Here is a 15,034-nt window from a genome sequence, read left to right as displayed (position 1 = left end):
TAATAAAGTTTGAAAAATATTCGATTAATTCACTCAAATCCAATGACTGAATATAGGGCTGTTCGCGGATCGATTTTGTGCGGTTTTTAATTCGATTTTGACACACCTGCATTTATTCAAATTGAGAAAAAGTCAACCTGCACCGCCGACAGTGCGGTTTGCGATTTTTACTATAAAAAAATTATAAAAATACACCGTGTTTGGTTTAATTTTTTGGAAATTATATTTTTTATTTTTTGTGTTTTTGGTTTTAAATAAATATTTTTTAATTTTTAAAATTTTAAATATATTTTTTATTTTTTTAAATATACCTTATTTAGATGTATTTAAAAAATAAAATATTTGTAAAAAATTAATAAATACACAAAAATACGAAAATATATTAAATTCTCGTATTTTTTTGAATTTTTGATATTTAGTAAATTTTTTAAGGATTTTTTTTCACAAATATTATAATTTTTAAGTGTCTTTATGTTAGCTGTATCTAAAAATTAAAAAAATTATTTAAAATATTAAAAAATAAAACAAAACAAAAAAATACGAAAAAATAAAAAAATTAAATTTTTTGAAAAGTGAATCTTGAATTCGAAAACCAAACAAGCTGATTTTTTTGGAATAAATTTTTTGAAGATAGAAAAACTATTTTTTAAATTTTAAATTTTTATAAGTTAGAACATCTCCGATCATTTAGTAATTATTTGATTGAATTCAAGTTTGATAAATGAAGAGCTAAAAATGAGTTCCTATCATTTCATTAAACTTATAGAAATCAAATTAAAGAAGTGACAAATTTTACACCAAATCAATGATGAAACAAATCTTTCACCAAATTTCAAACAATGATATATTTATTTAAATTTCATAAAATTTCAAAAAGAATAATGATCAAGGATGATTTTCTTTCATATAAAATGGTTAAAACAAGTTTTAGGGTAAGTAGAATTTTTCAAAAATATTTTATTCCAAAAAAAAAAAAAGGGTATAGATCACAGTGTTCTATACGAGATCAAGTTTTGAATTAAATTTTCACTCAAATTTGATGAAAAAAAATATATTTTTCACTCAAATGAGTACAAATAGGGTAGCTATTGGAGAAGAAAGGCTGAAAAGAGATTTTGGTGAGGGGATCATCCCATTCGAGAGATTCCCACCATTTTTCCTCTCTATGAAAAGCAGGTAGTGCAGAAGCTTGCTCACCATCCTCATTTATGTACAAAGAAATAGGCAATATCCTTAACATGGGACACCACTATATATGAATTTCTTGCAGAGATTCACAGACCATTATGCCCTTCTAAGAAGGATGATGATCAAAAGATGGATTCAAGCCCATCACAGTCTTCAATTATAAATCTTGTTAAATCTCTCACATCTCTTAACGATTGGATATCTGATAAGCTAATGTGATAGTCCCATCTTCTAATGTTCAAGTACTCTATGTTACTGTGGAGCGTTACATGACCTACACCAATACTCCTAAAATATTTGGAGTTGTAGATACAAACTTCTGATGCTTCAGGATAGTATTTCTCTTGTTCATCATCTTGGTCTTTTTTATCAACAATTCCTACCACAAGACTGTAGTTTTCCAAACTTTGGCATTGCAGAGATTTCACATTGTGAAACTGGGCTTCGTGAACTTTTAATTGTGTCAAGCCCAACAGCTCTTTTGATGACACTTCAACTTTTGTTCTCTTAATTCCAAGGCATTAGAGTTGTGAGAGTCTGCGTAACTTCCAGCAAGGAAACGTACGTAGGCTGTAATTCCGGGAGAGGTTGAGATTTCTAAGACTGGTCAATTCTTCTATACCTTGAGGTACTTCTTCAATTTGACTTTCAATCAGTTTTAACTCTTTCAATGCCTTCAGTTTCTCTAGTGAAGGAACATAACTTAGTTGCCGACAATTCTCTAGTAACAGTGCATACAAGTTCTCCAACTTGGAGATGGACTCTAGCAGAGATTGTATGGCTGAATGACAAATCAAGTACCTTGAGACACTGCACATGGGTGAAGAAAGAATTTGGAATCCGTAATACTTCTGAATCATTCATTATCAGTAGTAAGGTGGTGAGCTGAGTGCAAATTGGTGGTCCAGAAGGAAGTTCATCTATGTTGTTGTGTACTAAGGAAACCCTATCAAGAACTTCAGACCAGTCTTCATGCGGTACTCCTTCTAATCCTTCACCAGCTCGAACCATGAATCGAGGACCAGCTGATGTTATTTTCAGAGCCATATTCCAGATCAAATCAAGCATCCTCGCATATTTTCCCTGATTTTCGTCGATAAGACTCACTAACCAGCTGTTTGTCATAAGTTTATCCAAATCATGCGTACTCCTGAATACTTCCTTGCATATGTTGGCAAGACTCTCCAACAAGCAAGTATTTATGAGTTTATTAGTGTGACCTTCATCGAACATTGTTTCCATACTGTCCATCTTGGTTATTAGTCCTTCAGCAATCCAATATTCTATGAGATGTTTCTTAGGGATGATATGTGTTGGAAAAAATTGGTTTTATATGGCTTATTTTGGGCCAACTTTGTGCCCAAAATTTAGTGGGCCCCAAACGTCTTTTGAGGTGGGTCCGAAGATGTGACGTGTTTCTTGTCGCATAGCAAGTCACACGGTGAAGACAGTTCATCAAAATCATTTATGAGTGAATGAGAAGTTGACGTCATTTTCGGGTTCGTGAAATGGATAATTAAAGAAGTAAATATGGGTTTCTTTGAAATAGGTTGTCCCACATTGAAACTTTAAGAAAGCTTTTGTATGTATATAAACTTTTGGTGACAACACTTGGGTTGGGCCTCAAGTGGCACCCCAAGTTTGTAGAAGGGAAGAGTTATGGACAAAATGAACCTTAACCCAAACCGCCACACGCGCGCACACGCGCCGCCGCCGCCGTCCGACCAGGCCTGGTCGTGGGTGCGGGTTGTGGGTCGGATCGATTCTTATATTAATTTTTTGGACAAAATTCATTTGAATTTTTTCCAAAAAATTTTTGCCAGAAATTTAATTCAAATTTGAATTCTAGATTTCTGTCCATTTCTAGTCCGAAATTCAAATAGATTAAACAGTCCAAAACTGTTTGCACCCGGACAGTTTTAAAACTGCTGAAACTGTCTAGTAGTTACCAACAGATCTATTTGAATTTCAAACAGTATCTGTCCAGTTTGAATTTACACTTGTTCACTTTCTTTTTGTATATGTTTAGGTCTGTTCTTTTGCCTATTAATAGAGACCATTTCTGCAGTCTTTTGCATCCAGAAAACAGAAAAAAAAAATACATTGTCTTGCTGTCCAGATTTTATTTGTTTGCATAAATTCTTCATATTAGTCTTTAGGAAATTTAAAGAGAGTATAGAACACAAGGTTTGCTTGCCGTACAAGTTGTTTAGAGTGCTACTACAATTTGTGAAGATCATTGTATCTTGGGAGATAGACGCCATTTATCCATAAGTACCGCAGCAAGGTGAATCTGTCTTAAGGACAGAATGTCACACACTCAACTTGGTCTTCAAATATTCATTTGGTTCGGTAAAAATAAATTCGGTATGTAATTTATTTTATTTGTTTGATTTGTTTCAATTTATTTATTTTTCACAGAAGATTGTTCCAACAATCTTAAGACAGATTCGAATTATTCTGTTTATAAAAATTTTCGTTTATTTCCTTTCTTCTTTCTTCTTCTTACAGAAATTATTTTCTGTGATTTTACAAAATAATATTCTGGTTGAAAAACAAATAGTAGTAATATACTATTTGACAGATAGTAGTAATATATTGTCTATTTTCTTTGACAACTAGTAGTAATATACTGGTGTCATTAACAATTTAGAATATTTATTTTGAAGTTTGTCAGAAATTAATTTTGGTTTTCTTAAATAATTTCTGAGTATTCATTAATTAAAAATAAATTCATTTTTTTTAATTATTGAAGTGTTACAGAAATTAAATTTTCTATGTGGAATTAATTTGGTTAAATAAAATTTTATTTTATTTCCAAATTAATTGGAAAAGTAAAATTTACATTCTTGTTTCTTTTATTTTTATAGAATTTAATTCTGTGAATTTGAATTAATTTTCTGTGTAGTATAAATTCTAATTATAATTTTGTTTTATAATTTAGAATTCATGGCTACTGAAACAAATGTTCAAACGAGTACGAGAATGGTGATTGTAATTGCGCTAACCCTCTCTCATGTTGTGACAGTACCGGTAAATCATGGTGAGAAGCCAAAGAAGTTCTCTGGAATTGATTTTAAAAGATGGCAGCAGAAAATGCTGTTCTATCCTACAACTCTAAACCTGGCTCATTTTCTCTATGAGAATGCTCCAACTCTGAACGAGGATGAAACTGACCAGCAAATGGTTGCTGCGGTCGATGCCTAGAAACATGCCGATTTCCTTTACCGGAACTACATCTTGAACGGACTTGACAACACATTATACAACGTCTACTGTCCTATCAAGACATCAAAGGAACTTTAGGAGTCTTTGGAGAAAAAGTACAAAACAGAAGATGTTGGCTCAAAGAAATTTGTGGTTGGCAAATTCTTGGACTTTGTGATGGTTAATTCTAAGACTGTGATCAGCCAAGTTCAAGATCTCCAACTCATTCTACATGACATATACGCAGAAGGCATGTCTCTCAGTGAATCCTTCTAAGTTGCAGCCTTAATTGAGAAATTACCACAAGGCTGGAAAGAATTCAAAAGCTACCTCAAACATAAGCGCAAAGAAATGTCTTTGGAAGAATTGATTGTGCGTTTGAGGATTGAGGAGGACAACCGCAATTTTGAAAAGCAGGTTGGTAAGCATCCTATGGAGTCTAAGGAAAATGTGGTGGAACATGCTCCAAAAGCAAAGAAACGAAAGTTTTCTAAAGAAAGTTCATCACAAGGCTCTAAGGGAGGGGAAATTAAAAAGTACAAGTTTAATGGCAAGTGTTATATCTGTGACAAAGAGGGACATCGGGCCAAAGATTGCCGTAGCAAAGGCAAAAGCAAAAGAAGAACAAGCAAGAAGCCTGCTCAAGCCCACATGATCGAAGTGGACAAAATTTCCAATGGTGTTGATGACATTAATCTTTCCACAGTTGTTTCCGAGGCAAATCTTGTCAGAAATCCTAAAGAATGGTGGGTGGACACTGGTGCTACTTGCCACATTTGTGCCAAAAAAAGATGTTCACATCTTATTCTATAGCGGACAACAGTGAACAACTTTTTATGGCAACTCCTCAACTTTCAAAGTTGAAGGACAAAGAAGATTGTTCTGAAGATGATATCTGGAAAGGAACTCACTCTCAACAATGTGTTGCATGTACCGGACATTCGCAAGAATCTTGTTTCCGGATCTTTGTAGAGTAAGAATGGGTTTAGGCTAGTATTTGAGAGTGATAAATTTGTACTTACAGATTGGGATGTATGTAGGAAAATGTTACATATCTGATGGCCTTTTTAAGATGAATGTTATGACCGTTGTACTCTCAATTATTAATAAAAATACATCTTCTTCTTACTTGCTTGAGTCTTCAAATTTATGGCATGGTAGACTTGAACATGTTAATTATGAATCTTTGCGTAGATTAATTAATATGAAATGTTTACCTAAATTTGACATTGATTCAAATCATAAATGTGAAATTTGCGTTGAGGCAAAGTTATCCAAAACTTCTTTTCATTCAATTAAAAGAAGTACGGAACCACTTGAATTAATTCATAGTGACATTTGTGATTTTAAATCAATTCAAACTAGAGGTGGGAAAAAATATTTTATCACTTTTATAGATGACTATACTAGATATAGTTATGTTTATTTAATTCGAACCAAGGATGAAGCTTTGGAAACTTTCATTCAATATAAGAATGAAGTTGAAAATCAACTTGGTAAGAAAATAAAAAAACGTAGAACTGATAGAGGTGGTGAATATGAATCACCTTTTGGTGAATTTTGTAAAGAACATGGAATAATTCATCAAACCACCGCTCCTTACTTACCTCAGCAAAATGGAATTGCTGAAAGGAAAAATAGGACTTTAAAAGAAATGATGAATGTCATGTTAATAAGTTCTGGATTACCTCAGAACTTGTGGGGGGAAGCAATACTTTTTGCTAATTATATACTTAATAAAGTACCCCGAAAGAAAATGGATCAAACACCTTATGAATTGTGGCATGGGAGAGTATCATCCTACAAATATTTAAAAGTGTGGAGGTGTTTGGCTAAAGTGATTATCCTAGTCCTAAAAAGACTAAGATAGGTCCTAAAACAGTTGATTGCATTTTCATTGGTTATGCCAAGAATATTAGTGCATATCGGTTTTTGATTCATAAATCAGAACATTCCGAAATGCATGTAAATACTATTATTGAATCTTGGAATGCATCTTTCTTTGAACATGTGTTTCCGAATAAGATTGGACAAGAGACTAGTAATAAGAAAAGATCTTTTGATGCTATTACTAGTAATGATCAAGAGCAAGATCAAATTGATGAAGAGGAACCTAGGCGTAGTAAACGTGCTAGAACCTCAAAATCTTTTAGTCCAGATTTTCTAACTTTTTTGTTAAAGAATAAGCCTTTAATTTTTAAAGAAATTATGTCCAGTCCTGAGGCTCCTTTATGGAAAGAAGCTGTCAATAGTGAAGTTGAATCCATCTTGCAAAATCGCACTTAGGAATTAGTGGACTTACTACCAGGTTATAAACATCTTGGGTACAAGTGGATTTTCAAAAGAAAAATGAAAGCGGATGGATCAATTGACAAATACAAGGCAAGACTTGTGGTCAAAGGATTTAGACAAAAAGAAGGTCTAGATTACTTTGACACATACTCACCAGTTATTAGAATAACATCTATTAGTATGCTAATTGCTATTGTATCTTTGCACAATCTAGAAATTCATCAAATGGATGTGAAAACCACTTTCTTAAATGGTGAGTTAGATGAAGAAATTTACATAGAACAACCAGAAGGTTTTTCTATTCCAGGAAAATGAAAGAAAGTGTGTAAATTAGTTAAATCATTATATGGTTTAAACCAAGCGCCAAAACAATGGCATGAAAAATTTGACAAGATAATGATGTCAAATGGATTTAAAATTAATGAGTGTGACAAATGTGTTTATATTAAAAATACAGACAAAGGTTATGTCATTGTATGTCTTTATGTGGGTGATATGCTCATCATAGGTAGTAATAATTACATGATTAAAACTACCAAAAAAATATTGAATAAACATTTTAACATGAAGGACATGAGCATTGCTGATGTAATTCTTGGTATGAAAATTATCAAAACATCAGAAGGTTATGCTTTGTCACAATCTCACTACATTGAGAAAATACTTGACCAATTCAGCAAAGATAATGATCATTTTACTAGAACACCTGTGTATGTTAATTTGTTTTTTTCAAAGAATGTACAAGAAAGTATTTCTCAATTAGAGTATGCCCAAATTATTGAAAGCTTAATGTACTTGATGAACTGCACTCGCCCTGATATAGCTTATGCAATAAGTAAATTAAGTAGATATACGAGTAATCTAGGAGTAGAACACTGGAAATCAATTATAAAGGTTCTAAGATATCTCCGATTTACTTGTAACATTGGGCTTAATTATACTAGATATCCAGCAATACTTGAAGGATACTGTGATGCAAATTGGATATCGAATACTAAAGACTCAAAGTCCACTAGTGGGTATGTCTTTACTCTTGGTGATGCGGCTGTATCTTGGAAATATTCCAAACAGACTTGCATTGCTAAGTCTACTATGGAATCAAAATTCATAGCTTTAGACAAAGCTGGGGAAGAGGCAGAAGGGCTTCGCCATTTCCTTGAAGATATTCCAATGTGGCCAAAATCGGTGCCTGCTATATGCATACATTGCGATAGTCAATCAGCAATAGGTAGAGCACAGAGTCATATGTATAACGGTAAGTCATGACACATTCGTCGTCGACATAACACCGTGAGACAACTACTCTCTAATGAAATTATTTCCATTGAATATGTGAAGTCTAAAGACAACATATCGGATCCACTAACTAAATGGTTAGCAAGAGAGTTAGTTGAGAATTCATTGAGGGAAATGGGACTATAGCCTATTAAATAAGAGTTACCACAATGGCAACCCAACCTAGTTAATTGGAGATCCCAAGATCTGGGTTCAAAGGGACAACCGAGTTGTGATTGACTCAGAAGAATCACTAGGGAGTCCAACTCCTACCCATTTATAGGATGAAATAGTGATGTCAACAGCATTTTAGGTTAAGTAAAATTTTAATGGTTCTTATATCTAGGTAAACCTAGTGGAGTATGGTAGGATACTCTTCATAAGAATCACCTATGTGAGTATGAACTGGGTCGGTTCTATGAGATTTGTGAAGGGTTACAAGTCTTTAGAGCACTCATGAAAGACCAGGTTGTTCAAGGCCAAAATGAACATAATAGTGAGAACTAAACTGTGTCTGGTGATATACTGTGTGAGTTCTATTGTCTTGGTTCACACAAACGGCTGAACAGTTCAAGACATCATGTTTACTGGTTAGCTAGTAAATCTGATAGTGTCTTACAAGGAAAGGTTCAAAGCCAAAAGCTACCTATCCTTTGCAGAATATTTCCAATTTCTGTACTCTCTGTAATTAGATCACGCTGTTGCATTTTCTCTCCGTCAAATTCCATTCATGTGGGGGATTGTTGGAAAAAATTGATTTTATAAAGCTTATTTTAGGCCAACTTTGAGCCCAAAGTTGAGTGGGTCTCAAACGTCTTTTGAGGTGGGTCTGAAGAGGTGACATGTTCCTTGCCGCATGGCAAGTCACACGGTAAATACGATTAATCAAAACCATTTATGAGTGAATGGGAAGTTGACGTCGTTTTCGAATTCGTGGAATGGACAATTAAAGAAGTAAATGTGAGTTTCTTTGAAATGAATTATCCCATATTGAAACTTTAAGAGAGCTTTTGTGTGTATATAAGCTTTTGGTGACAATACTTGGGTTGGGCCCCAAGGAGCACTCCAAGTTTGTAGAAGGGAGGAGTTATGGATAAAATGAACCTTAACCCAAACCACCACATATGCACACGCGTGCCACTGTCGCCGTCCGTCCGTCCGACCAATTGGCATAACCGTGCTGGGCCCGGGTGTGGGTATGGGTTGTGGGTCAGGTCGGTTCTTATATTAATTTTTTGAAAAAAAATCAAAAATTATTGCGGGAAATTTAATTCAAATTTGAATTCTAGATTTCTGTCCATTTCTAGTCTGAAATTCAAACAGATTAAACAGTCCAAAACTGTTTGCACCCGGACAGTTTTAAAGCTGCTGAAACTGTCTAGCAGTTACCAACAGATCTGTTTGAATTTCAAACAGTATCTGTCCAGGTTGAATTTACACCTGTTCACTTCCTTTTTGTACCTGTTCGGGTCTGTTCTTTTGCCTATTAATAGAGGCCATTTCTGCAGTCTTTTGCAACCAGAAAATAGACAGAAAAATACATTTTCTTGTTGTCCAGATTTTATCTGTTTGCATAAATTCTTCATATTAGTCTTTAGGAAATTTAAAGAGAGTATAGAACACAAGGTTTGTTCGCCGTATAAGTTGTTTGGAGTGCTACTACAATTTGTGAAGATCATTGTATCTTGGGAGATAGACGGCATTTATTCGTAAGCACCGTAACGGGGCGAATCTGTCTTAAGGACAGAGTGTCACACACTCGACTTGGTCTTTGAATATTCATTCAGTTCGGTAAAAATAAATTCGATATGTAATTTATTTTAATTGTTTGATTTGTTTCAATTTATTTATTTTTCACAGAAGATTGTTCCAACAATATGATCTTCTGGATACAATGCACAATACAAGAAACAATGTTACAGCTTTTCATCTTTTAGGCGACTATAACTAAATTTTAGTTGCTCAAATACTCCATTCTCTTTGTCCACGATCTGCTTTGTCGAGCTAATCAATTCATTTAGTGCGTTTCTCCACTCGTGAATGTCATTCACTCCTCTCATACTTCCAACTAGAGTAATGATTGCAAGGGATTCTCTTGCAACTTTTGTTGTAATTTGTTTCACTTTTGACGTAAGCGCTGTCTGATGTCCTTCAACCTTACTCATAATATAGCGATCCCGGTTGTCCCTTTACTATTCTGTTGTGTTCCGGACTAGGTTCCGTGAAGTTGGTAGTTGAATCTATCTTGTTGTCGTCTTTTAATTCTGCTTGATTGAGTTTTAGGATGTTTTGAGCAGGGTTGTTACAGGTTGGTTAGGTCTTGGTTTCAATTCCTTGTTGCCCAGTTTTTAGGCGGTCCGCTCGAGCGGGTCTTCTTACGCTCGAGCGGGGATTGCACACTCCCAGTTTTTCGTGTCCCTGCAAAACTTCTACAGGTGTGATTTTTACGCTCGAGCGGGTTTCTTTACGCTCGAGCGGTGGCGCTCGAGCGGGTATTCTGACGCTCGAGTGGGTAGTACCTTTTCGGTGTAAGTTCTGGGAGGGAAAAATCTACGCTCGAGCGGACTGGTTTTCGCGCTCGAGCGGATGTGCTTTATTCTTGTGTCTTGGCGCTCGAGCGGGTCTTCTTGCGTTCGAGCGGACCTAGTTTTTGTTCTTGACGCTCGAGCGTTGTGTTTTCCGCTCGAGCGAGAATGTCGTATATCAATTGACTGTGGGACAGTTTTAAATCACTTTTTCTCATTCTTTCTCTCTCTTACTTTTCCGAAAGAGCCATTTGAGAGTCTCTCTCTCTAAAACCTTGCCTTCTCTCTAGATATTGATTTAGCTAGGGTGTTTTCCTCACCTTTGGCCTTTGCAAAAAGGTTGTTGATCGTCGAGAGCTATCTTTTGATCCGAGAAACTCATGGTTTGGAGCAAGTTCGTTTTTATCATCTTCTTCGTTGATTGTCATCTTTTGAGGTAGGGATTCCTACTCACTCTTATGGTCTTTGACCTAGATTTTTAGTTGTTTTGATAGAGTGTTGAACTTGGGAAATTTTGGGACTTAGGGTTTCAAAATGTGTAAAAAGGGTTTTGTGATTTTGGGTTCATAACTTGTATTTTGGGTTTCAAAGTGATGATATAGTTGTTGGTTGTTGATATTGGGCCATTGGGTCAATATTGGGAAATGGGGTAAAAAATCCTAATTTGTTGTATAAATTAATTGGCATAATTAATTTGGAAAAAAATTGTAAACTTATGGAATTGAGTTGGAAATAATGAAATCGGTTCATAATATGGTTGAATAGTGGAGTTGGATTTATTAATCGCTCACTTTTGAAAACATTGATATTTTATCTGTTGGAGCATTTATTATTTGTTTAGAAATAATTGCTTGGGCTACCGGTGAAGGGTAGTTTTGATTGTTGTAGACAATGCATGATGATTAGGCAAACTAAAACTAATCAATTGGATATGTCATTGAGTATGACGGTTGATAGAATACATTAACGTTATGTATTGATTGATTGCGTATATGATCTTTGTGTATATATGTTGTGTGTGTGGGAGGAGATAGGGGATGTACTCCACGGTTTAGGGGAAGATAGGGGATGGACCTCTAAACCGGATGTTGTTTAGGAGGAGATAGGGGATGGACTCCACTGATACAACTCATATGCTTGTCAAAAAATGTGTTGATACAGCTCATATGCTTATCTTTGGAAGTGTTGATACAGCTCATATGCTTGTCATTGGAAGTGTTGATATAGCTAATATACATATCTGTTGAAAAGTGGATACAGCTTGTATGCTTATCTGTTGAGATATTGATATAACCAGTGTGTTTATCTATTGTAAAAATGGAAAATGTTAAATATGAGTCTTTGTCTCATATAAGTGGTTGGCCAGGTTCTGAGCCGTTGATGGAAATTGTGAAATTGATAAGAAATGGAAATGGATTATGAATTGGTTTATGAAAATTGAACATTTATCAGTTGCTAATGTCTTAGTCATTGCTCATATTGTGTTTAGCATATCTCTACTAGGCTGTGGCTCACCCTTTATGGGACTTCATTTTCAGGTACAGGTAGCATGCCACCTCCAAGGACATAGCTTGGGAGGCTAGAGACAGGCGGATTGTTTTGTTTATTTTCTTTTTGGTGTATTACATGTAAATTCAAGCCAAGGGCTTTATATGTATTGAGCTAGTACTCTGTTTTTGTAACCAAGTGTTAACTTGGAAAGCTGTAAGCCCGTAGGGCATTTGCTTTTATTGTTAACATGTAATACTTTTGTAAGGAACTACTCTGATGAATAGAAGAATGTTTATCTTTATTACCAATGCATGTCTATGTTGATGGGCTTTAACGTTTTGATTTCGAGGGCGTTACACATAAATACGTTCAGTGCTTCATCTTCCGTGAGAAGCTCCACTTCGTCAGCTATGCACCCATCTTCATACACACTTCAAACGATCGTGTAGTAAACACTAGTTTACATCCATTATCTTTGGTTGGTTCTAGAATACCTACCTTGTATAGAGGAAATGCTTCCCATAGATCATAAAAGATGAGCACATGCCTCTCCTTTTGGGAAAGCATGTTATGTAATTTTGATGCTCTTCTTATTTCATCTCCATAATTCGAAAGATTAAGATTCAGTGCCTTGGCTATCTGCCTCTGTAGATTGCTAATGTTGAACGCTTCAGATACTGTGACCCAAATGACATCACCAAAGTTACAAGTTTCATTCAATAGTCGATTGTTGATGTGATGCATGATGGTAGTTTTTCCGATTTCCCCCATTCCCAAAACACCAATCCTTCTAACCTCATCACATCCATCAAGTATTCCCCAACTTTCTCCATGTTCCTTGCACTTGTGGTTTTACCAAAAGATTCTGCTGTTGGTATGACCTGTCCACTAGTTGGATCATCAATTAGTAAACCATTAGAAAATCTATCCTGTTTTTGCATTTCTTCCACCTCTTGAATCGTCTGTACAACAAGCTTTCCCAACCGTGCGCGTGACAAGACATTCTTCCATCCAACTATTTCTTGCACTTGTCTTTGCAAAGTTTGGACATCATCACCCTTTACCCTTTGCGCGTCTTCTTGCCAAACTTCGACTTCTTTCCTTCGTTTTTTCCTTGACTGTTGCTCTACATTAGTCACTTCTTTATTTATGTCATTCTCATGACTGCTCAAGTACTCTGTCTTCCTTTTGAGATTTTTTATGTTATCATCAAGGCTATTGAAATATCCAACCCAATTTCCAGCTGCTTCCCAAACATTCTTCCCAAATTCAAAAATTGGACCTAAGAATTCCATGGTGTGGCCAAGACCTGCAAATAGTGAAGAGGATTGTAGTTAACAGGAAGAATCCTAAAGAAATCTTCAATAACAATTCTAACAGTTGTTAGAAAGCAATTTGAATTTTGATTTACAAAACCAAGAGAAACAAAATTATGCTAATATTGGCAAGTTGACTTCACATTCGCCTCAAACTAATAGAAAATCAGCCTTATAAAACTGACAAGAGTGATTATTAACAATAAACCAGCATTTATGTTGTTAAAGAATTTATACTCAAATTTTTTTAAATTTTAGGTAGGTGGATGATTTGAAACACAAACAAGAATAAGATCTATATCATACTTTGGAACCATTCGACGTCTAAAACCACAAACCTCTAAGAGCCAACTATTTTATTTTAATTCTTGTGTATCAATAACATATTTTTTGTTGCTACTTGCTACATTTTACTAAAAGTGAATGCAAATGGAATGTCTTCATTCAGAAATTTCCACGAAAAACTGGCAACTATGCTGAAATTTTTATTTTTGTTTTTGCTTTTTTAAGAACCACTTTGCTGAAACTAATTCCCTTGCTAGTACATTGCACACTATTTTTAGAGATTGAATTTTCAGAGATAAAAGTAAGTTTCTAAATACTGAATTGAACTTGCCTCAATTATTTGCCTAAAAACAATCACAGAGGCAACATACTTCGAGAACATGAGTTGAAACAATTCAGTTTTTTTTTTTAACAAAAAGAAAAAACAAATATCTTTACACACACACATACACACACACACATATATATATATATATATATATAGAGAGAGAGAGAGAGAGAGAGAGAGAGAGAGAGAGAGAATTGGCAACAAGTTCCACACCCACCACCTTCAAAAGCATGTTCATGTCTTGAATTCTATTCCCTCTCTACTCCCCCTCCATTCTAGTAGAAAGAAGGCACAAGTGACAGACTAAGAAGAATAATATTTTACTGTTGAATTCTCTAGTTTGGTAATATATTTATGTTTTACTTCTTAGTTTCGGAAAATTAAAGTAAGAGCAATTGCTTGTTGTTATATATATCAGATCAACCATCAATTATTATGGACCAGGGTCCTTTGTTTACTCAACTAAAACTAAATAGATAAATTCTAGAACATGGAATACTCTGTCCTTGAATCCTTCGTCCACTGTCCAATATACTTTTAATTATTACATCACGCCTCATTCTCAAATCTAGTGGCTTGGTTGATTGGCACTCCTATAGGCTCATCTAACAATACAAATTCGGGGGGTTCCAAGTCTTGCATCCACCAAAAACATTTCTTCCATTAAGTGTGGAACTTCAAATTTTAAAGACTTTCCTTTTGCCTTGCACAGCCTAGATTGAGGTACAGAATCAACCAAAGTGAATAAAATAAACTTGTAAGGAACATGCAAAGAAACATATGTTCTACCTGCCCCACGAATACCCTTCTATTACTTAACCGTTAGGTCAACTAACTAATTTTGCTAATGTCAATGATTTTATTTATTAAAATACTTATTTAACCTCAATACCAACTATAATTGTAATAATTTCTGCATGCGCTATTCCACATAATCACTCGCCATTATTAAGTTAAATTTATATGCTAGTATGCTCTAAAAATTTAAGTTATATTATTGGTCTGTCATAAGTTGGGAAACCATCCAAGAACACTAAGGTTGACATCCAATTCTCATTTGTAGCATTGCTCTGTTTTTGTTGATGTGCAGAGAATTATGAAACTCTGCTTACATAGCTAATTAGTAG

At 34.8% G+C, this 15,034-nt stretch overlaps 1 protein-coding gene across 1 annotated transcript; it reads right to left on the bottom strand.

Annotated features, from left to right (window-relative positions):
* Positions 1-12,694: 12,694 nt before the first annotated feature.
* On the bottom strand, positions 12,695-13,273 carry LOC145813207 (uncharacterized). Its single transcript, XM_082908486.1, has one exon. It carries the CDS (start codon positions 13,271-13,273, stop codon positions 12,695-12,697), a length of 579 nt encoding a protein of 192 aa, XP_082764612.1.
* Positions 13,274-15,034: the final 1,761 nt, after the last annotated feature.

This window comes from Camellia sinensis, chromosome 2 (assembly GCF_055761805.1).
Source record: "Camellia sinensis isolate YWXY chromosome 2, ASM5576180v1, whole genome shotgun sequence".
NCBI classification, from domain to species: domain Eukaryota; kingdom Viridiplantae; phylum Streptophyta; class Magnoliopsida; order Ericales; family Theaceae; genus Camellia; species Camellia sinensis.
This window is presented reverse-complemented; position numbering and strand designations above follow the sequence as displayed.

Excerpts from the sequence above, each read along its gene's own strand:
- LOC145813207 (XM_082908486.1), bottom strand. The coding sequence starts at position 13,273 with ATGGAATTCTTAGGTCCAATTTTTGAATTTGGGAAGAATGTTTGGGAA.